The sequence below is a fragment of the Panthera tigris genome, chromosome X, assembly GCF_018350195.1.
Source record: "Panthera tigris isolate Pti1 chromosome X, P.tigris_Pti1_mat1.1, whole genome shotgun sequence".
Classification (NCBI taxonomy): Eukaryota; Metazoa; Chordata; class Mammalia; order Carnivora; family Felidae; genus Panthera; species Panthera tigris.
In genome coordinates, this window is record NC_056677.1 from 112,068,052 (window position 1) to 112,092,845 (window position 24,794).

General features: G+C 41.3%; 1 protein-coding gene and 1 pseudogene across 1 annotated transcript in view; one reads left to right on the forward strand and one right to left on the reverse strand.

The window, feature by feature from the left end:
• The window catches only part of ADGRG4 (adhesion G protein-coupled receptor G4), an 89,286-nt gene that overhangs the window by 39,759 nt on the left and 24,733 nt on the right, over window positions 1–24,794 (forward strand). Inside the window, 5 exon segments of the mRNA XM_042973976.1 lie at window positions 4,876–5,092; window positions 5,631–5,793; window positions 15,321–15,455; window positions 19,775–19,894; window positions 23,407–23,452. Of these exon segments, the coding sequence (XP_042829910.1) occupies window positions 4,876–5,092; window positions 5,631–5,793; window positions 15,321–15,455; window positions 19,775–19,894; window positions 23,407–23,452 (681 nt within the window).
• On the reverse strand, window positions 22,084–23,129 carry LOC102971682 (annotated as a pseudogene).

Sequence of the window (24,794 nt, forward strand, 5' to 3'; positions counted from 1 at the left end):
AAGCCCTGTCTCTCCTTATCGGGGGTTTTGAGGCATGCACAAGTTTTCCCATCGGCAGAGCTCTACTGTGTGAAGGGGGAGGGGGTGCGTCCCAGAACACCTAGATGAAAATGAAGGCACAGGCATCCCAGTGCCTTATAGGGGAGCCAGAGAATTGCCTTGAGGCAATTGAACGCCTCAGACTTGTCTGCCTTGGAAATTTGAGATCCTTGCCAAGGAATATCTAGAAGAGTTAGAATGGTAAGCACAGCTCTGATGGTGTCGATGTCTGAAATGGTGAGTCAGGGCAATAGAGAGGGCTGCGGCTTGAAGTGCGTGGGTGGCGAGGTAGGGAGGTTTGTACTTCATGCTGACCTCCCTCCTCTGAGCGACACATTTTTCTTAGACATGCTAATAGAATTTTCTCCATAGGAGAAAATGTTAAACAACCACAACAATGAGAAAAGCCCTGCATTGAAAGAAAGAAAGAAAGAAAGAAAGAAAGAAAGAAAGAAAGAAAGAAAGAAAGAAAAGCATTGCATTGGGTTGGGATCTTTAGAAAATTAACTGTCAGAAGTCACTTTACTAAAAAAAAAAAAAAAACCTGCAGAGGATGAGAAGAGTTGAGTGGTGCTGTAATATATATAAGGGAGAATAAATTATCAAATTTATTAGCTTTGGAGGAATACTTTTCCTTGTAAATGAAGCGCTTCATTAAAAAAAATGAGTACAATGTAAAGGAAAGAAAATGCACTCACGCTGAAATAATGTTTCTTTAGCTTTCTATCTTGCTGACAAGCATTAGATGTCTTGGTTGGAGAAAACCTTGTCAGTTCCCCCCGTTCAATGCTCGTGTCATGTCACCCCTCAATATCACAGAGTTAGAAAAGGTACCGTTATTTCGGAAGTCTGTGGGTTCTTTGCTTGGCCCGGTTTTTGTTACCCCCAAGGTACTGAAGATGTGTCACACTCTAATGAAGTGTGTCCTGTGTGTGCGTCCATCCTCTGTGAGGACAGGATAGTGCGTGGTGGAGAGAGAACAATATAATTCCCAGGATGTCAGAGAGAAGAACTGCAGTGAACAGCTGTTCCAACCCCCAAACCGTGGAGAAGAGGGACAAAGGCGCGGATGCTGTGGTAGAAAGTGATGTTGAAAAGCACTAGCTTTGGAATCAAACAGCACTGGACCAAACTCTGGGTTAGAACTTTGTGTCGTAATGTCTTAATCTGTATACAGGGAATTAGTACCCACCACACAGGGCTGTTGTGAGGATTAAATTGGAAAGCGTATGTCTAATGCCTTGTGGGATCTCGTTTCCAAAATGTCCACCATCGATTCGTTCCCTCCTTGTCAACTGGGAGTTGCTTTGAGACTGCCTTTTTTTTTTTTTTAATGTTTACTTCTGAGAGAGACAGAGTGAGAGAGGGGGAGGTGCCGACAGAGAGAGAGGGAGACACAGAATCTGAAGCAGGCTCCGGGCTCTGAGCTGTCAGCCTAGAGCCCGACGCGGGGCTCGAACCCACGGACCGCGAGATCATGACCTGAGCCGAAGTTGAATGCTTAACCGACTGAGCCACCCTGGCGCCCCACTTCTGGACTGCCTCGTGACTACTTAGCCCAGCAGAATTTGGCAGTAGTGATGCTGTGCCAATCACAGGACTCACTTTTAAGGGGACTGGAAATCCCTGCTTCCTTTCTCTTGCACACTGTGATTTGGGATCCGTCCTCTCAGAACCCAGACACCGTGCAGTAAGAAGCCCAAACAGTGGTGTGCTGGAAAACGTGTAACAACCCGCTCTGCCCCAAAAGGTGCTTTGGTAGCATTCGCCGATTTCCTTGATGTAAATACTCTCTGATGGCTGAATATAAACTGCAACATGCAATTACTGAACACGAAGTTGGTAAGAGATGTGCAACACGGAGACAGTAGGTAAAAATAAACACCGAAGCACAGATTATTGACGTGTAGGAAAGTAATTGGGAAGTGATGAGTTTTGAGTATCACCACTGTTTTTAATATGATTGATTTCATAAAAGTTTCTGTAGTTTAATTGTTCATAATGGCTGTGTTTAACCAGCTCACAAAACTCCCGAAAATTTAACAATTAGTTCTGACAAGTTGATACCAGCTGGATCCAGCATACCACTGAGCCTAAGCCACTGGGAGAGGCCGTGTCGGGAACAGCCTCAAGTGACCGCCAAAGGACAAAGCCCCAACTGACCAGTTCAACAGCCCCAACTGGCCAGTCCATGAGAGTGAGCCATCTTGGACTTGCAGTCACGTCCAGTCTCCAGATGACTCTGGTTCCAGCTGTCATCTCATAGCACCCGCATGAGAGCCCCTAAATGAGAACCACTGAGCTGAAACTGGTCAACACACAGAACCATGAGGGATAATGATGAATTGTTTTAAGTCGTTCCATTTGGGGTGGCTTGTAATGCAGTTGCAGACAACAATACCGGCTTGTAGAAATTGCTCAATAAATAACAGATATATTACCGTTTTGATTGCGCAATTACTGTCAGATTAGTTGTAACTACTTCAAGCAAGGGGGGATCCATGTATTTAAAATTTTTTTTAAATTTTTAATGTTTATTTATTTTTGAGAGAGAGAGAGAGAGAATGAGCGGGGGGAGGGCAGAGAGAGAGGGAGACACAGAATCCGAAGCAGGCTCCAAGCTCTGAGCTGACAGCTCAGAGCCCGACGCAGGGCTCGAACCCACAGTCCGTGAGATCGTGACCTGAGCCGATGTCGGACGCTCAACCGACTGAGCCCCCAGGCCCCCTAGACCGATTTATTTTACAACAAACAAGGGAGGATTCCTTCCACTGCTTTCGCTCGAGGACTTAGCATTTTTTACGCAAAGAGTGTGATGTGTCCTGCATTTGACTTAAAAACTGGATGACTCTAGGTGAAAAGCCTGTGATTGCTTTCCACAGTGTAGTCAGTCTCCCATTGGCCAGTTGTTTATTTTCCTTCTGTGACAGCAGGGACTGCATGGACTGAAGTCACGCCACTGAGGCCCAAAGAATGACTCTGGGTAGGCGGCACTGGCTATCCCAGTTACAACAAAAGCCTGAAAATTTACTAAGAGCAATAGAAAAATCTGTGAATGAGCACATCGTACGTTTCCCCCATCTCAGTCTTATTATTTTCTCAAGTTTCTTTAACAGACCAGAAGATAGATGTGACAAGGACAAAATATTAATTTAGAAGTAATTACAACCTTGTTCAAGCTCCCCCTTTCTGCCACCTCCATTGTTGGGCAGATTGTGGTAATGGTTAAGGGGGGGGGGGGGGCCAGGGTGGAAATTGAGAGAATCTCGGGAAAGATTGCTTAATTTACATTGACAAGGACAGAGAGTTGTTTGCAGAGAGAGAGGGAGAGAGGCAGAGAGAGAAAGAGAGAGAGAGAGAGGGTGGTGTTTTTGCTAATTTGTCTTCCCCAACAGACTTGGTTATTTGCAGTGTAAACTGGGTTAAGCGTTATGAGTGTAATCTCTCTCCGGACTTCTCTCAAGGGATTGTATGTTTCGATTGTTTTCCATTATATTTTGGTTATTGGACTTAAACGGGAGTTTAAACTAGCAGGGCACCACAAGGAGCTCAGCTTTATAGGGGTTATATTGAACGAAAATCTAATTTGTGTTGTATTTGTTTAACAAATACTGGCATTATGGTTATGACAAACAGGTCTTTGGTTTTAGAGATGCATACTGAAGTATTTACGGATGCAATGATATTTCTGGGATTTGCTCTAAAATAATCTGGGGTTGAGGAAGGTGGGTGAGAGTGTAGATAAACTAAGATTAGCTCTTCATTGACACTTGTTGAAGCTAGGTGATTCATGAGGTACATGGGGAGTCATTATACTATTCTTTCTACTTTTGTGCGTGTTTGAAAATTTCCATAATAAAAAGTGAAGAAAAAAGTGGGCGAATTAATATCTACTGTTCTTACCCTTTAAAAAAAATCTAAATTAAGTTGCTCTTTACTATATATTGGTCCATAGTTGCTTTTTTCCTGTGCTTGCTGGTTCTTGACAGAAAAAATATCATTGCCATCTTTGATTATGAAAACACAGACTGAGAGTGTTTGCTGATATTTTAGTACAGGTGGGATCTACTTAACTCAATCCAATACTCAAAGTCTTAACTTAATTAGAATCTAATTGCGAGCTAATCTTCAGTGCCAAAAAGGTTTCCCTGGTGTATTTTAAAAAGGATTTAATGAATAAAAACTTGACTTCTGTGCTACTTGCTGGGACTCCGTCTGTTATAGAAATTGAGGTCCAGGCTGCCTGGGTGGCTCAGTCGGTTAAGCGTCCGACTTCGGCTCAGGTCACGATCTCGGGGTCCGTGAGTTCGAGCCCCGCGTCAGGCTCTGTGCTGACTGATCAGAGCCTGGAGCCTGTTTCAGATTCTGTGTCTCCCTCTCTCTCTGACCCTCCCCTGTTCATGCTCTGTCTCTCTCTGTCTCAAAAATAAATAAACGTTAAAAAAAAAAAAGAAATTGAGGTCCAGCATTTTATTTACTGTAAATTTTGCTGCCTTGGTATGTATTTCTATTTCACTGCCTTTAATTTAAAAAAAAAATGTTTGTTTATTTTGAGAGAGAGAGTGCATGTGCGCACGCACGAGTGCGGGAGGGGCAGAGAGAGAGGGAGACAGAAAATCTGAAGCAGGCCCCACGCTGTCAACACAGAGCCTGACTCAGGGCTCGAACTCACGAACCGTGAGACCATGACCTGGGCTGAAATCAAGAGCTGGACGCATAACCAACTGAGCCACCACAGGCATCCTCACTGCCTTTACTTTTGAAAGGGAAGGAAGCAGACCGGCATTTCCCAAAACGAAGTGATGCAGGTTTTACATTTCGATTTTCTTTCCCCAGAGAATGCAGGTGATGCTGCACAGCACATTTTAAACTTAATAAATGAATCCCCCACTCTGGATGAAGACGAGACAAAGATTATTGTTTCTAAAGTATCTGACATTTCACAATGTCATGAGATAAGTATGAATCTAACCCAGATGATACTACAAATAATCAGTGCTGTTTTGGGAAAGCAAAACAATTCAGCATCTGATCTGCGTGAAGTGAGAAATGAGTAAGTACTAATATTTCGGTAAAATAAATTATTGCATGATATTCACAATATTTATAATTCATTCCTTTGTATGCAGTTATCACCAGTTTTCAAGGTCAGGTAGCTATGCATCCAAAGCCGTGTTTGTGTGATGCAAGGGGGTCATCACACTCACGTCCCAATTGTGAAGGAATGCATGGCAAATTCTAACTCAATGTTAATCGTAGCAGCTTTTCAAATAAATAGCTACCCCAAACCAAGCCTCCAATCTATTTTCCCAGCCCCGGGGCTCCCCCAATTTCTATAAAATGCATCCACCCAGTGCTCAAGCAAAAAGCTTGAGAATAATACTAGTTACCTCCCTCTACCTTATGGCTGATCAGTAACCAAGTCTTGTAGGAGGCACCGTACCGGTGCTTTTATTCAGTAATTCCTAAACAATGTAAAAAACAGAGATTAAAACTGAAGGAAAGGTCTTACATTGAGGAAATCCTGTAAGGAGAATGGGTTTTATATTAAAGAGGTAGTAATGCTCTTCTCTACTTGTGGTTCCTTGCAGAATTCTGAGGATAATTGAGCGTGCTGGTCACAAGATGGAGTTTTTTGGGAGGACAGCAAATCTGACAGCAGCCAGCCTGGCTTTGGCCATCCTGCGGGTAGACCACACATTTGAAGGCATGGCCTTCAGCATTCGCTCCTACAACGAAGGCGCAGACCCTGAGGTGAGTACAGTTCGGGGAACTGAGAGCCAATCAGGCAAGCACTGTTCCAAGTCTTCGTTCATTTACTCCTTGGGAGGGAGAGGGGATCCTTTTTGTTTTTTTTAAAGGTCTTAGTCTTCAGAGGACCTTATGGAAGTACACATATCCCAGGGAAGATTCAGATAGAACCCTTAGTAGATGAATATCTTGGTTGGGACGGTGTCCACGAGATGTGCGATGACGCCATCTTTGGCCCCATGACCCGAAATCATCTCACATGTTATTTTATTATTAGCTACTATTTATGGAGTACTTATATGTTGGGGCACTATGCTACTGTCTGTACAGATGAGGAAACAGAGCAGTTAAGTAACTTGCCCAAGGACACACAACCTAATGGCCAAGCCAGGGTTCAAACTTATGTCTGTTTGGCTTTAAATTCTGGGCCCTTTCGGGGCACCTGGGTGGCTCAGTCGGTTAAGCATCCGACTTAGGCTCAGGTCATGATCTCGTGGTTCGTGAGTTCAAGCCCCGCGTCGGGCTCTGTGCTGACAGCTCGGAGCCTGGAGCCTGCTTCGGATTCTGTGTCTCCCTTTCTCTCTGCCCCTCCCCCACTTGCACGCGCGCGCGCGCGCTCTCTCTCTCTCTCTCTCTCTCTCTGTCAAAAAATAAATAAACATTAAAAAAAATTTAAAGCCTGGGCCCTTTCCACCGCACCACACCACCTCAGGCCACAGGCTGTCAACCCTTGCTCAAGACAATTTGGGAGGGCACCATTTTTTAAAAAATATATACAGGTTGAAAAATTATAAAACTTACTTATGGGGAAATACACAAATTCTAAGTATACATTTGCTGAATTCTAACAGAAGTGTGCATCTGTGTAACTCCAAACCCATATCAAGATATAGAACATTGCTGTCATCCCTCAAATTCCCCTCCTGCTCCTTCCCAGTCAATCCCTGTAGCTACTACATCCACTGGCAGCCACCGTTCTGGTATTTTTCCACCCTAGTTTTGCCTGTTCTGGAACTTTATATAAATGGAATCATATAATATGTTTTCTCTTATATAAGACTTCTTTCATATAGCTTTTTTTTTGTTTCTATAGTTTGTCCTTTTTTATTGCTGTATAATGTTCCACTGTATGGACATACCAAACATTGTTCTCCTGTTGATGGATGTTGGGATTGTTTCCAGTTCGGGGCTATTATGAACAATAAATCCTTCATTGAACATTCATGTAAAAGTCTTTGTGTCGACATATGTTTTCATGTATCTAGAGTGAATACCTAGGAGTGATAAGTTTAAATTTGTAAGAACCTATCATGCTGGCTCCTAAGTGGATTGTGGAGTGATTGTTTCATTTTTTAAAAATTGAACGACAGTTGATATGCAGTGTCACACTAGTTTGATTTTTCAATTTTGTATTGGCCATTTGGGTATCTTCTTTGGTGACGTATCTGTTAAAATCGTTTGCCCCTTTTTAACTTGGGTTGTCTGTCTTCTTATTGAGTCGTAAATATTTTTTGTATATTCTGGATACGAGGCATTTATCAGATACATGTCTTGAAAATGTTTTCTCTGTGGCTTGCCTATTCATTTCCTCAGTGATGTCTTTTGATGAGGATAAATTTTAACGTTGATGAGGTATAACTTATCAGTTGTTTTCTTTTATGAGCAACACCCTGTGACTTGTCTAAGAAATCTTTGCCTGCCGGCAGGTCATGAAGATATTCTCCCATGCTTTCCTTTAAGAGATTTATGGTTGTAGCTTTAATGGTTAGGACTATAAACCCCATTGAATTAAGTTTTATGTGTGGTGTGAGAAGGTGTGGTGTAGCATATGGTTTGGAGGTCATTTTGGTCCATATAGATACCCAGTTATTCCATTGCCATTTATTGAAGACTTTTCTTTCCCCATTGGCTTGCTTTGGCATCTTTGACCAAAAAAAAAAAAAAAAAAATCGAATACTCATGCAGATGTGGGTCTATTTCTGAGCGTTCGATTCTGTTCCTTTAATTTTTTTATGGATTCTTATGCCATTATCACACTGTCTTGATTCCTGTAGTCTTGAAATCCTTCAACTTCAGGGTAGTGTGAGTCCTTCAACTTTGTTCTTTTTCAAGATAGCTTTGGTTATTCTAGGCCTTTCCTGTGTCCGTATGAATTTTCGAAGGTGCTTATCAATTTGTACCAAAAAAAAAAAAAAAAAAGTGTTGAGAGTGACTGAGATGGCCTCAATGCTGTTGATCAATTTTGGGGAGAATTGATTTCTTAATAATATTGAGTCTTCTCATCCAAGAACATTTACTCAGGTCGATTTTAATTTCCCTCAACAATGTTTTGTGGTTTGTTTATTTATTTATTTATTATTTTAAGTTTTTATTTTCATTCCGGTTAGTTAACATACAGTGTCATATTAGGTTCAGGTGTATAATATAGTGATTCAACACTTTCATACAGTATCTGGTGCTCATCACAAGTGCCCTCCTAGATGATAAATAGAGATAGACATAGAATGTCAACTGTTTTTATATACTTGCAGCAAATAATTAGAAAATTAAATTTAAAAAATTCCACTTGCAACAACACCAGAAAACATAAAATATTTAGGAATAAATTTATGCTTTCTAGTTTTAAACAGAGCAGTATCACAATGTTTTATAGTTTTGGGTTTTTTGTTTGTTTGTTTGTTTGTTTGTTTTTTAAGTAGGCTTCAAACCCAGCATGGAACCCAACATGGGGCTTGAATTCCTGACCCTGAGATCAAGACCTGAGCTGATATCAAGAGTTGGATGCTTAACCAACTGAGCCACCTAGGTGCCCCAATGTTTTGTATTTTTAAGTGGAGTAGTTTCATATGTCTTTTGTTAGGTTTATTCCTAAATATTTTATGTCTTCTGATGCTGTTGCAAATGGGATTTTTTAAAATTTAATTTTCTAATTATTTGCTGCAAGTATACAAAAATAAAGTTGATACTCTCTGTATCCATCTATCTATCTATCTATCTGTCTCTAGTTTTCTATCCTATGAACTTGCTAAACTCACATGTTAGCTGTAGCAGTTGTTTTAGAGATTCCTTTTTTAAAAAGTATTTGTGGTTTTTTTTTTTTTTAAGTTTATTTTGAGAGAGACAGAGAGTGCAAGTCGGGGAGGGGCAGAGAGAGAGGGGGGGACAGAGGATCTGAAGTGGGCTCCGTGCTGACAGCAGACAGCCCAGTGAGGGGCTTGAACTCATGAATTGTAAGATCATGACCTGAACCACTGTCAGATGCTTGACCATCCAAGCCACCCAGGTGCCTGCTATAGAGATTCCTTAGGACATTCTTTGTAATGTCATCTGGCAATAGAAACAGTTTAATGTTTTCCTTATTGATTTTTATTCCTTTTATTCCTTTCTTTTGATTTTAGTGCTTCCAATAAAATGTTGGATTGAAATGGTTAAATTGACATCCTTGTCTTGTTCCTGATATCAGAAGAAATGTGTTCACTGTTTTACCATTACTCTGATGTTAGCCATGTTTTTGTTTTGTTTTGTTTTTAGATCCCCTTTATTTGATTGAGGAAGTTACCTTCTGTTCCTAGATTGCTGAAAAATTTTATTGTGAATGGTTGTTGAATTTTGTCAAATGTTTTTTCTGTACCTCTTGAAATAATTGTTTGGCTTTTCTCCTTTATTCTTCTAATATGGTGGATTACATTGATTTTAGGATGTTAAACCAATCTCGTATTCCTGGAAGAAAAGCTACTGGTCACAATGTATTATCATTTTTTATATACGGCTGTTTTCAACTTATATTTTAAGTATTTTTGTGTTTATGTTCATGAAGGATGTTGGTCTGGGATTTTTTCTCATTTTTAAAATAATATTTTATTTCTAATTATTTTTTTATTTTCTAATTTTTTAATTCTATTTTTATTTATTTAGTTAGATTAGGGTTGTGCCAACTTTCTAACAGTGAGTTGGGAAATAGTCCCTGTTCTACTTTTGGAAAGTATTTGTAACGTTGGTGTTATTCCTTCATCAAATGCTTGATAGGGTTCACTAGGAAACTCTATGGATCTGGAATTTCTGTGTGGGAAGTATTTTGATAGCAAACCCAATGAATTTAATGGATATAGAGCCATTTATATGTTTTGATTCATCTTGTGTGTTTCGGTTACTTATATATTTCTAAGAATTTATTTCATCTAACTCGTGAAGCTTGTTGACAATAGTTGTTCATAGTATTTCCTATTTCTTTTTTTAATGTTTATTCATTTTGAGAAAGAGAGAGACAGACAGAGAGAGAGAGAGAGAGAAAGGAGAGAGAGAGAGCACGTGCACGAGCAGAAGAGGGACACAGAGAGAGGAGAGATAGAATCCCAAGCTGGCTTTGCACTGTCAGTACAGAGCCCATTGCAGGGCTGGAGCTCACAAACTATGAGTTGAGCTGAACTCACGAACTCATAACCTGAGCTGAAGTCAAGAGTTGGACGCTTAATGGACTGAGCCACCCAGGTTCCCTTTTCCTATTTCTTAATGTCTATAGAATTTATAGGGATGGTTAGCAAAGTTTTTCTGTAAAAGGCAGTAAATATTTTAGGCTTTGTAAGTCACAGGTGGTCTCTGATGAAATTTTTATTTTCTTTCTCTCTTTTTCTTCCTCCCTTCCTCCCTTCCTCTCTTTCTCTCTCTCTCTCCCCCCTTTCCTTTCCTTTCCTTTCCTTTCCTTTCCTTTCCTTTCCTTCCTCACATTCTTTTAAAAATGAAACGTAAAAGCCATTCTTAGCTTGAGATATATGAAAACAAGCCATAGGTAGGATTGACCTGCTGACCAATTTGTCAATCTCTTATCTATTGTAATAATGCCTCTTTAATTCTTGATAGTGTTGATTTCTTTTCTTGTTCTTTTTTTCTTGGTCAATATAGCCAGAGATTTTTCAATTTTGTTGATCCTTTTTAAGAACCAACTTTTGGCTTTGTTAATTTTCTTTATTGAGTGTTTTTATTTTGTTACTATCTGCTCTTATCTTTAGTATTTCCTTTCACGTACTTATTTTGTGTTTATTTTGCTCTCCTTTATCTAGTTTCTTAAGGTGGATCCATAGGCCATTGATTTTAGGTACTTCTTTTCTAGTAAATCATAAAAAGCTATAAATATCTCTCTAAGCACTGTTTAGCTGCAGTCTGCAAATTTTGATATGTTGTATTTTCATGAGCAGTCAGTTCAAAATATTTCCTACTTTCTTCTTTGATGCGTGGATTATTCAGGAGTGCATTCTTTAAGTCCCAAATATTTGGGGAACACCCAACACATATTGTTGTTTTTGATTTCTTGTTTATTTCGTATGGGTCACAGAGTGTACTTGGGATAATTTCAATCCATTTAAATTTGTTGGGACTTGTTTCACACACTTGAAACACTTGGTGTGTTCTACTTGTTGCATATGTTGTACTTTAAATATCAGACCTCAAGGTGGTCGATAATGTTGTTTAGGCCATCTGTGTCTTTACTGATTTTTTTACTAGCTGTTTCCTAATTTAGAGGGGTGTTAAAATCTCTGACTCTGTGAAATTCTCTCTTTCTCCCTTTAGCTGTGTCAAATGTTGCCTTACTTATTTTGGGGCTCTGTTATAATATGACATAAATATAATATCCATTTGTGTTGTTGTGTCTTCCCCATAATAACTCTAATCTTACTTGTTTCTGGTAATGTTCTTTGTCTTATGGTCTATTTTATCTGATTTGAATATAGTCATTGCAGTTTTTTCATGCTTACTATTCCATATACATTTGTTTTTACACCCACTTATTTTCTATTTCTTCATATTCAAAGTGCACTTCAAAAAAAAAAAGTGTGCTTCTTGTTGATAGCATACAGCTTGTGTTTCACGTTTTTTATCCATCCTGAAAATATCTGCCTTTTAAATGGAGTGTGTAGTCCTTTAACATTTAATGTAATGTTTGATCTGGTTGGATCTAGGATTACCATTTTATTTTATTTTCTATCTGTCCCTTTGGTTTTTGGTCCTCTTTTCCTGATGCTTTTTTGTTAATTTTTTAATATGTATTACAACTGAATTTTCATTTTTTACTGACTTTTTAGTTATATCTGTTTGCATTATTTTTGTGATGGTTGCTCTAGAAATTACAATATGCATCTTTATATTTTGCAATATACTTAGAGGAGATATTGTACTACTTCATGTAAAACACTTTGACCATCCATATCCATTTACACCTCTGTCTTTTATGTTATAGTTGTCATATAATTATATCTAAGTGGATCAGAAACTCCACAAGACAGTGTTATAATTATTGCTTTAAAGAGTCTTATGCAATCGAGAGAAAAAAATAGTCTTTAATATTTATGTATATATTTATAATTTTCAATGCTCTTCGTTCTTACCTGAAGGTCAGAGTTCCATTTGGTAACATTTCCCCTTCAAATTAAGGAAATTTTTTTTTTAATCTTGTTAAATTTTTTTTTTAACGTTTATTTATTTTTGAGACAGAGAGAGACAGAGCACGAACGGGGGAGGGTCAGAGAGAGGGAGACACAGAATCCGAAACAGGCTCCAGGCTCTGAGCTGTCAGCACAGAGCCCGACGCGGGGCTCGAACTCATGGACCGCGAGATCATGACCTGAGCCGAAGTCGGCCGCCTAAGCGACTGAGCCACCCAGGCACCCCTTTAAGGAAATTTGTTTAGTATTTCTTGTAGTACAGGTCTGATGGTGATGAATTTTCTTGGTTTTAGTTTATCTGAAAATGACTCTATTTTGCCTTTATTCTTGAAGGATATTTTTGTTTACCATAGAATTCTGGATTCCCTTGGCAGCATTTTCCCCCTAGCATTTTGAACATAGTCTACTCTCTTCTGGATTCCACATTTTCTGATCAGAAGTCAGTAATCATTTGAATTTTTGTTTCTCTGTATCTGATGTATAAAAGGTCATTTTTCGCTGGTTGCTTTCAATATTTTCTTTGTTTTTTCACAGTTTGGTCTTATGTGTGTGAGTGTGTTTTTCTTTGCATTTATCCTGCTTGAGGTTTTCTGAGATTCTTGAATCTGTAAATTTATGTCTTGAATCTGTAAATTTATCAAATTTGGGGAAATTTCCATCATTATCTCTTTAAATATTACCTCTTCACTGTTCTCTTTCTCCTCTCCTTTTGGGACTCCAATTACATGTATGTAAGATTTTTGGATGTCACCCCACAGGTCCCTGAGGTTAAGTTCATGTTTTTAATCATTTTACTATCTATTTTTCTGATAGTATAACTTCTGATTTCTCTTCCAGTCCAGTGACCTCTATCATCTTCATGTTACTCTTAAACCCATCCAGTGCAATTAAAACATTTTTGCTATTGTATTTTTGGTTCTAGAGTTTCCATTTTGTCCCTTCTTTTGCTTGTTTCTCTGCTTTTATTTCTTGTTGTTGGATTAATTGCAAGTATATTTTCTTTTAAATACCTGAGCATAGTTACATGAGGTGCTTAAGAATCCTTGTCTCCTGACTCCAACATCTGGGTCATCTCCAGTTTGATCTCCATTGATTGTCTTTTCACTTGAAAATGGGTGATATTTGGGAGCACCTGGGTGGCTCAGTCATTAGAGCATCTGGCACTTGATAGCAGCTCAGGTCTTGATCTCAGGGCCCTGAGTTCAAGCCCCATGTTGGGCTCACACCCAGTGTGGAACCTACTTTAAAAAAAAAGAGAGAGAAAGTGGGTCACATTCATTCTTCCTTCACACGTGGGGTAATTGTGAATTATGTCCTGGGTACTGTGAATGTTATATAATGGAGATTCTGGCTTCTAGTATATTCTTCAGAAAACTATTGACTTTTTTTTATACCAGGCAAATAACTCAGTTGGAATTGAACTGTGGATTCCATCTTTGGGATGGCAGCATAAATCTCAGTTAAGTTCCTTTATTCTTCATTGGAGTCCGTCCTGTACATTAGTGGTTCAGAGGCCAGGCAGAGTTTATACTCAGGATTTTGGCTCTTCTTCTCTAGCTTTCTCCTTTCCGTGATTCACCCCAGCCCCCGCGCCGACCTTCCAGTGACAGACTGGGGTTACCCTGGGCTTTGTTTTATGATTCTTCGTGCCGCCAAGACCGCGAGTTTTCTATCAGAATTTTGAGTGGTGTTCACAGCATTAGTTTCACCTTGCCATCAGGTTAAGAGCTGTAAAAACAGGTAACTAACTCACTTTGTAATGTTACCTTTTTCCACGTGTCTACTCTTGTCCAGAATCTGCCTGCTTTTGTTCATTTTCCAGTGCTTTCGAGTCGTGGTTATTTTGTATAGTTATGTGCAGGGGGGTCGAGTCCATTCCGAGCTACTCACCTACGCCGGAGGCAGAAGTTGACTTCCGTTGTATCTGGGCTACATACGGGGCTTTCTATTATAGACTTTGGTGGAGAAACAAATCAACCAGCCTCAAGCACATTCCGGGTACCAAACTGCTTACACATTGAAGCTAAATCATAACTTCTCCATGGTACTTCATTGCCCTAGCAGAGTTCATTTGTGCGGGAGAAGAACCGTATGGCTTTGGGGTTCACAAATAATTTTTAGAAATATTATAAACTCTCATGTCCCCATGATACAGCTAGCTAGATAATAGTTCCTTGACAGGCAGCATGGATAATGGGGAAAATGTAGGCCCAAATGACAAATATCTTCATTCAATTACATCCCAGCTGTGTGACCCTAGACAAGTAATTTAATCTCCCTGAACCTCTTGATATCATAATACAACATATATTTCAGAGCTGATAAAGGTATTAAATGAGCAAATTCATGTAAGGGTGCCCATATACCCTAGTTTGCCTGGGATTGTCCAGGTTTACCAATTGTGGTCCCAGTTGATTGGTAAAGGTTCTTTTCACTCTCAAAAATGGTCTAGTACTTATAAAATACTATTACCAAATCAAATCAGCAAATTCTTCTAATAGTGAGCCCCTAGAAGAATTCCTAAGGCCTAATGCCTCACTTCTCTGCCTTGCTTTTTAACAAAAGCATCGCCCAGTGACATTTGGGGCAAGTGCCTAATGCTCCTATTGTGTTGGTTTTTGTTCTGGTTTTTTTTTTTTTTTCCCTCTCAGAAATGTATGGGCAAAGAGGGCCTGCTTTCAAAGGCTTTTTGATTCTCAGCAATAAATCAGGCAAATCACCTGATTCATCATTCCCCTTTCCACCTCTGTGCATACCCAGGTGGAAGTAGATCAGAAGGAGAGAAAGTCAGAGATAAGTTGGGAAAGAAAAAAGGTGTGTGTGTGTGTGTGTGTGTGTGTGTGTGTGTGTGTGTCTGTGTGCACCCTGGTCATGTCTTTCCCTGTGATCTGAGAGAGAGAGAGAGAGAGAGAGAGAGAGCTTGTGTGTGTGCTTGTGTCCATGCATAAAAGGATAGCTTGTAGAACTCGTTCCCACCCTTCCGCCTCACAGCGGGGTCCTCCAGGGTTGTGGCTGTGGCTGGGGTGGGAGGTCGGGAGGGCTTCAGGTTCATGAGTGATGATTCCAGTTTCTATTTCTGGCTTGTCTTGGCAGATTTATCTGGGTGAAGTCCCTCTGGGAAGGATTTTGGCTTCCATATATTTGCCTAAATCACTGAGGGAGAGAATTCCTCTTAGCAGCTTACACACCATCTTGTTTAATTTTTTTGGCCAAACTTCACTCTTTAAGGTAAGTTCTTGCCTCTGGTAACTGTCACGAGGTGACATACGGTGACTCATTGTAATTATGAACTCTTGCTATTTTCATGATGTTCTGTTTATTTTAGAATACGCTCTCTGATTTATTCTGTGAGTCTCCTGGCACAAACCCTGGCCCTCAGAATGAATCAACATCTTCTTTAATGATGTTCCACAGTGTTTAATTTTCACAGCCTCTCAGTTTTGGAAGGAACCTTAAGGATTATCTGGTGACCGAACAGAGGCCTCAAGATGTTTTCAAACCAGAAAAGAACAGCAAGTTCTCCTGCTGCAATGCTGCTTCAGCTGGCCTGTGCTTTGCCCCCGAATCTCCCCTGGCTCCTCAAAGCCTCACATGCCCACTCTTTGGGGCCAATTTATTCGCAGCTGAGTGGTGTCCAGCGAGACCCTTGCCTTCAAGCACTTTTTGCTCCTTCCTACCCCCTCCACAGAACCTTTTCTGAGGGCTCCTGTCCCACCCGTCATTAAAACAGAGAGGCAGTACGATGTGGTGGTTATGAGCACAGATTCTGGGGCCAGACCGGCAGAATTTAAAGTCAACTATGCGTTGCTATCATTATTGGCCTGTTTGGGGGGCTCAGTCTAACAACAGGTGCATTTGTTTGGCCCACTCTGCCCCATCTAGCTGTTGGGAAGACAGCACCCAGAGCTGGCACGAAATAGTTGATGATCACTATTAACTGTTAACATTCACACTTTATTATCTCATTTGCTTATGAGAAACCTTGACCCAAAGAGTGCTGTGGTCTGAATGCTGTGTCCCCCAGAATTCACGCGTTAACACCCTAACCCCCAAGATGATGGTATTAGGAGGTGGAGCCTTTGGGAGGGGATGAGGTCCTGAGGGTGCAGCCGTCATAATGGGATCAGTTATCTTATGCAAGAGGCTTGCTTGACTCTTCCATCATGTGAGGGCCCAGCAAGAAGATGCCATCTAGCAACCAGAAAGCAAGCCTTCACCAGAACGTGACCATGTAGGCACCCTGCTCTTGGACTTCCAATCTCGACAGCTGTGACAAACAAGTTTCTGTTGTTGATAAGCCGCTCGGTCTGGTATTTTGTTCTAACAGCTTGGATGGACTAAAACAAAGAGGCTAAGTGATTTTGCTCAAGGTCACACAGCTAGGAAGTGGCATAACTAGTAATCCAATCCAGGCTGTCTGACTCCAAAGTTCAAGTATTTAAGAGATCCATACATTAACAGTCAAGTATGTTTTCATTTCCTAGAGAGGCTATCCAAAGGAATGAATTTATAATGGTCAAATATTCACAGAGTCATTGCAGGGAGATTGTACTGGGCCAGCTTAAATATACCACATACCCATACCACATACCAACTCAAATATAATACATCGTCTCCAGCTACATCTGTAGGGTGTTCTGTTCTCTTGGAATTCTCTAGTGGCTCCCATTTCTTTCTATCTAAATCCTATTTGTTCTTGTGGATTTAGCTCAAATCCCACCCAGAAAGCCTGCCTGGAGTTCGTGAGCCCCTGCTTTCCTCCTCACCCCCTGCTTGCATTCTTGTCTGACACCTCCATCTAGTTTCTGGTCTGGTTTCCCTAAGTAGATTGCGGCATATGTCATGGGTCAGACATGTTTTATTTTCGTGGATCCTAGCACAGGGCTAGGTACCCAACATGTTTTCAGTAGATACATATTTATTAAGGCTTATCTTTAAAAAACAAGGAAAAAAACTGGTTAGGTCTGAGACAAGAGAGTTAATGAACAAAGACTTTAATAAAAATTAAGAATGCGGCTCATAGCACTCCGACCCTTTTGGTAAGCTTGAAATTTCCCTGTATCATCTGACATGCCATCATTTTTGTCTTAATTTCTCTCCTTTCTGTAGAGGGCTGTGTTTGTCTCATAGAACAGAAGATAAATTTATGTTGCATAGATTCCACCCCTAATCAGTAATTTTTATTCACTGACACCTTCCGTTGAAGGGGATTAAAGATCTTTGCCAAAATTAGCCGACAGACGTCATGGTGCCATCACTTTCAGAACTGGAAGGGCCCTTGTAACTCACAGTGGCGCATCTCCTTTTACCAATGAGGGTATTGAGGGGAAGGGACCTGCTAGAGATGACACAGTGTATTCATTTGGTCACACAATTATTATTCGGTCAGCAAACATTTATCAAATTCCTACTGTGTGTCTTGTGTGGTGCTGGATGCTGGGGATACAACAGCAAGCAAGAGGGACATGGTGCCTGCCCTCACAGAGCTTACAGTCCGATGGGAGAACAGAAGCCTAAAGATTCTAACTTTGAAGGGGATGACCTGAGCCAGGGGCCTGTGCCCCTGATTGTTGGGGGGGCTACTTAGAAGAGATGCCAGCCTCTAGCTCCCTTTCCCCCGGGTCCCGAGTCTCATGGCCTTGCTTTGATGCAGCTTCCTCTAACATCTTTTGATCAAAATCTTAACTGCCATTACACCATATTACTTTAAAAATTGTTGCTAAGATAGGGGCACTTGTACCCCAATGTTTATAGCAGCACTCTCAACAATAGCCAAATGATGGAAAGAGCCTAAATGTCCATCAACTGATGAGTGGATAAAGAAATTGTGGTTTATATACACAATGGAGTACTACGTGGCAATGAGAAAGAATGAAATATGGCCCTTTGTAGCAACGTGGATGGAACTGGAGAGTGTGATGCTAAGTGAAATAAGTCAGTCAGAGAAAGACAGATACCATATGTGTTCCCTCTTACGTGGATCCTGAGAAACTTAACAGGAACCCATGGGGGAGGGGAAGGAAAAAAAAACAAAAGAGGTTAGAGTGGGAGAGAGCCAAAGCATAAGAGACTCTTAAAAACTGAGAACAAACTGAGGGTTGATGGGGGGTGGGAGGGAGGGGAGGGTGGGTGATGGGTATTGAGGAGGGCACCTGTTGGGATGAGCACTGGGGGTTGTATGAAAACCAATTTGACAATAAATTTCATATATTAAAAAAAATTGTTGCTAAGACACCCCTCTTGGAAAACACACACCTCCTCCTCCACTAGTGGCAGTTCTCTAGGAGAAGGACGGAGCATTAGGCAAGTACAATATGGCACAGGGGCTCTGGGAGCATAGAAGAGAACACCTACCCTTGTCTGGGAGATCAGGAAAGGCCTACAGAGGTGTTGGCTGAAACCCGAGGTTGAGTAGAAGCTAGGAGATGAAAGGGGGCAGGGAGAAGGATGGAGGAGTGCTTTGGGCAGAGGGAACAACTTCTCTAAAAGGTTCAGAAGTGAAACTGGTAAAACTTGAGCCTAGAACCAAAGAGTGGAAGAGTGAGAAATGATTTAGCTCCTTTTCCCGCATGGCCGCCATTTAGTAGGAAAGGAAAATAAAACCTGAGGACAGGTTAATTAAGTCCTGGGTCTCTGTGTGTTGCCCCTCTTTTGGCATCTCCATTACAGAAAACTGTATGTCTTAGACTAAATTGAGAGGGTTCTTAGGTATCGCCTGGTCCACTTTTCTTCCTGTTACCAGTGTAACAGAGAGGGGAAGAGGCTTTCAAGGAACAAGAGGGCTTGGGCTAGCACTTGGTCTTGTGACTGTCAGCCAGGGCCCTTGCCACCATATTGTGCTGTAGGTCCACCTCTACCTCATGCTGCCCCGGGGGAATTCCTCTGGGAAGGGAGCATTGAACCACTAGGCTGGTTTCGGATGAACACAGCCGGGCAGGAACATGAAATGAGTAGCTTCCTAGCAGAGCCCCAGGCTGTGTTCACAATCAGCCAGTTCTCAGTGGCTTCAGGGCTCAGAAATGTGGCATCTTCTGAAAGTGCCCCAAGTGTCAGGGTTCAGAGAGTTATCAAAGTCGGGAATAGTTTCACTTTGTTCCTAGTGCGCTACTGAGTTGCAGGTAACAACAAAATATTAACAAAGCCAATGCTTTTTTTTTTAATAGATATTTGGGTATGTAGCTGGGATTAGTGAATTGTTTTAGCTGGGTAAAATTGAGACCTTATGTGAAGACAGGAGGTGAGCTAAATGACGTCTAAAAATTTCTTCTCAGGGGCACCCGGCCGGCTCAGTCATTAGAGCACGCGACTCTGGGCCTTGGGGTCGTGAGTTTGAGCCCAATGTTGGGGGCAGAGTTTACTCTGAAAACAAATAAAATCTTTAAAAAATTAAAAAATAAATAAAAAATAAAGATTTCTCCTCAGCTTGTGAATTTCTTTTCTATATTTCTGTACCTAGTGCCATGCATTAATAATTCTGAGTCGATTAACAGGCAAGAAATTGGAAATTTAGGACCTGAACCCCTCTCCCTTATATGTTTCATCTACAGACCAAAAATGTCACTAAAGCATTAACTACCTTTGTGGTGAGTGCCAGCGTTTCACATACATCAGTTCAAAACTTGGCTGACCCAGTGGTTATTTCTCTGCAGCATGTTGGAGGAAACCAGGTAACATACCCATTTTCACCTCGGAATAGAAAGGCCTCAGAACCCCTCGTGAATTTCTTGTTAAACACAATTGGCTACTTAACATATGTGATTCTAAGACTCAATGAAGATCGTCCCATTCCAGATAGTAGAGATGTGTTGTAATGGAGGCCTTCTAGAAATAATGCCATAGCTTCAGGAGATAACTAAGTAATGGAGGCCTTCTAGAAATAATGCCATAGCTTCAGGGGATAACTAAGTAATGGAGGCCTTCTAGAAATAATGCCATAGCTTCAGGGGATAACTAAGTAATGGTGGGCTCCTAGCACTATGACAGATCGGCAGAGAGGACTGACTAGGGCGGGTGGGTCTTTCAGTTGTCCCATCACACTAAATGATATTTAATTCCATTTGTTTTTGAGTGAGGCAAGCAATTTAAAATAATTGGACATTTTTATCCTTTTGAATTGCCATGGAGAGCATCAAAATATGTATTAATTATCACCAAAGGATTAAAGCCATAGTCATATGGCATAACATACGGTATATATTACTAAATGATCAAATTTAGCTGTAGTATAAGAATGAACTACTATTCCATTCTTTGATGTTAATGTATGTCCAGTGTGAAGTCTTAATAGTTTCCTTTATTCCCAATCTAGAAGACCATATGGCACAGCATATTTTTCACAGGTCTTAATTCTAGAGGGGAAGAAGGAAGAGTGGGAGAGGGAAGTAATAAAAAACAGATACCAAATGGAACATGTTAGATGGGTAAGAGCTCTCAATTCCAGCAGGGGCCCCAGCTCTCCAGGCATCCACCAATAACCAATTTCTCATTGTCTCCAGTTCCCTGGACATTCTAGGAGCTGGTGAGGCCCCAGCAATGCCCGCTGGGTCTAATAAGCATGCAGCTCAACTTGGTATCCATAAGGCTTGATCTCAGCTGTGAGCTCCAAATTCCAAAGTCCCATCAGGAACACCTACCCCACATCAGACCTGCATTGACCATCCAGAGGCTCCTCCTGGGTCTTGCACCAGGAGAGTGTGACAAATTCTTGTGTTACCATATATATATATATATATATATATATATATATATATATATATAGTGTGTGTGTGTGTGTGTACATGTTTAGTTTTACTGTAACAAAGCCACTAGTACACTTTTAACAAATTGAGCATCATCGTTCCTTTCCAGTGAAACAAAAAGAAAATTTAGACATCAATAGGAACAAAATTACAATAACGCATGTCAATTCCAAATATGATCCTACAGGTTCTGCTGATTCTCCCATTGAGTGGCTGGGCTCAAGTCATTATTAGGAGAGAATGTCATTTTATCAAAGTGTCATCTTCAACTGCAAGGATGTCCGTTAAACATCACAACTAAACATGCCAGAGGAGAAGCTATGTTGTCAGAATGCCCACTTACCCCACCCAAACATCTCAAACCCAACCCTTGGCTGACCTTCTATTTAAAAAAAAAAAAAATTCTTGATTTTGAGAGATAGAGCATGAGCAGGGAAGGGGAAGAGAGAGAGAGAGGGAGAGAGAGAATCCCAAGCAGGCTCTGCGCTGTCAGTGCAGAGCCCAACACAGGGCTCGATCTCACAAACCATGAGATCACAACCTCAGCCGAAATCAAGAGTCGGACGCTTAACTGACTGAGCCAGCCAGGCGCCCCTGCTGACCTTCTATAACCCCATTTTTTAAAGGTTTTTTGCTTGTTTTAAACAAGAGAAAGTGGACAGGTACACGTTGGTAATGCTCACTGTTCATATTCCCATAGGAACACTGCAATCTCTGAGCCCAATATACAGAGAAAGTAGGGAAAAAGCTAGAATTATATGTCCTCCTACCCAGGGGCTAGCACCCTCCGGACTCCAGCGGAACTAGGGGGGCAGAAAGTTTTTCTGTTTTCCCACAGAGCACGGTGGTGTTGACTCCATCAAGTTTTGTTGAGACAGGAAGGGATAAAAGTTCATTTGGAACAGAAAAGGCTAGAGATTATTTTCCCACTGTATGATGCTCAAGGTATTTCCCCCCCACAATAAGTTGAGAACCATGATATAAAAGGGGAGAAAAGAGGCTTCAAAAAACAGGGTGAATGAGCACAAGAGGAGGGGGAAAAGAAAGAGAGCTACTTGCTCTCAGGGACGAGGAAATTTCTCAGAGACAAAGAAAGGTTGGAATCCACGTGTGTTCCATTAGTCAGCTTTTCCTTCCTCCTCCTCCTCTCCTTCCTCCCCCTCATCGTCACGTTCGGCTTCCTCACCTTCATCGTCACCCCCTTCATCAATATCTTCCAATCCTCCTTCATTTTCATCATCATCATCTTCGTCCTCCCCTCCTCCTCCTTCATCATCCGTTTTGGGAACGAAATAGCGCTGTCACAGATCTGGCCAAATACTGGCTTTGGTGACCCCTCCAAACTCATCTGCATCAGAATGGTCAGTAAAGCAGGTGAAGAAGCTCTCTGATGCCTCACGCTGTCTCTTCCTACTGGCTCTATCCTGTGTTTGACTGGAACATTTCATCAGATCCTCTCTGGATTTCCACTTGATTTCAGTGGACTTGGAAGAGGGAATGCCATTCTTGTCCTGATGAAATTCTGTGGAAAGAATTTTAGTTTTGAAGTAAGGGTTTTCATCACAGTAAAAATCTATTCTGTAACCTGATTGAATATCTCCAAATTCTGTCACTTCAACTCTTGTCAGATAATGCAGCCCCCCTTCCGGGGCACCTGGGTGGCTCAGTTAAGTGTCCAACTCTTGATCTCAGCTTCAGGTCTTGATCTCCAGGTTGTGAGTTGAAGCCCCATGCTGGGTGTGAAGCCTACTTAAAAACATTAAAAAAAAAATAATGCAGGGTCTCTTCACCCTCCTCCCCAGGCAGTGCAGACACTGTGGATGGTTGACAAATGCTGTTACCCCCAAACCTGGGATTTTGGCGATCAATTCCAACCTTTTCTGAAAAAATGGTTGGCAGAATTTGTTATATTCCTGTTGTACTTTCAAAATGTCCTCACTGGCTCATGCATAAGTCTGTCTATTTCATTTTGTACTTCATCAATATGTTCAGCTCCTTCTTGCTGCTCTTTTTTTTTCCCCCTTCGGCAAGTGTTGACAAGTTGACGTCTCCTTCAGCTTAGGGGCAGGAGACAGTCTCTTTTTCTTCCTGTGAGGCGGGAGGGAAGACTGGCTTTGAGAGCCATGCTGTGAGGAAGGTCCATGAAATAAGGGCAGATGCACATCTGGAAGAAGCTCTGATTACTCCTCTTTACCAAATATTTTAAAGGGCACACACCAGACCATCGTTCGGTAACATGCCATTTTCTCACTTGTAAACCCCAAGTCACCTGGGGTTAGTCTTAAAACCAACTAGCGAATGATCTAAGTATGTGTGTCTCTACTGTTTGAAAAAAACATGAAGAAGAAACATGTTTCTTGTGTGTAGTTGTAGTTGTCATCATGGGGAAAGTATCACAAGGAAAGATGTTTACCTCCGATTTGTCTTTTTTTTTTTTCCAGAATTATGATCAAGTTCACTGTGCGTTTTGGGACTTTGGGAGTAACGGTAAGTATTTTTCTTAGCAAGCTTTGTTTTCGGCTCTCAGTGCGACTTTGCCCCTGACCATTTTTCTAGTTGGCCGTTGGATGACTTGGAACCGTGCTGTCTTACCAGACCCTACAGAGAACTCTGACGGACCAAGATACGAATATTAGTTTTACACCTAGTTAGGGCATGGGAGGTTAAAAAAAGAAGCCCTTTCTTCTTGATAAGAGACTTATTTGGGGGATTAGAAAAAAATCATATAGCTCGGGAATAAGGAAAATTGGAAGACCGGGTGCAGAGTGGCCTTGAGCTGTTTGAAGCAAGTTGAGAAACGAACACCTGGCTTTTCATCTGTGTTTTCCCATGAAGATTTGCAACATCTACTATCTTCTTTATTCCCCTCATCTCTTCTCGACGGACTGTGTGACCTTGGGTAGTCCATTGACTCTCTTGGGGCCCCAATCTTTTTATCTTTTCATTGAGGGGGTAAGACTTCTTGGGGGGTCTCAAATGGCCCTTCCTGTTTGGCTAGGTATGAGTCGTTGGGGACAGTAAGAGAAGGAATTGGGCTTGGGGATTGCTAAAGGGCCTCCTCCTAGGCTTGCCTTCTCCCTTGGAATCTCCAGGGATATTGCCAAATCTCAAAGTATTCCCACCCAGAATCCATTTTCCCTGGAATGCCAAGAATGACTATGTGCCCCTCTGCCTGGGAACTTTTCCCTTTTCAGTCTCTCTGAAATTCTGGGAGAAAAAGGAAATTCTCCTCCGGCTTGACTCCCTGGGATGTGGGACTACCAGTCCTTTCCTACAACAGGGATAGCATGTCCTTTCCTGATCTTCTCCAAGTCTCCCAGGATAAGATTCTTGTAAAATGATGAGCCTTGACCCCCCACAGCCTCAGTAAGTTAATCCGCATGCTCACCAGTGCCAGTTGCCAGACTTCTCCCGGGTCACCCTTTGCCCCCCACCCTCTGTCCATGGATCCAGAACCTCTGGAATCTATGGAGTTACCCTGGATGGACAAATTTTAATGACACTTAGCTGCCTATTTTATGATAACCTCTCTGGTCTAGTGCTATACTGGACGTTTTACTCTAGATCTGGCCTAGTATCTGAGATCTACAGGTTATGGAGGTGCGAGGGTTGGTTTTAAAACCCCTAAATAAGCTCAGGAGTGAGAAACTAGGCAAGTGTCAAGTAAACCAGAGACTCTAATTGGCCCTAAGGAGTGACAGACCATGATCTGGCTTGAACTGGTTGTTTCAGATGTCTATTCTGGGGCCACCAAGCAGGCCAAAATGTCAGCCCATATTCCATAGCTCATGTCCTTCAAAAAGTTCTAGATCTACCTGTTTTCTATTTG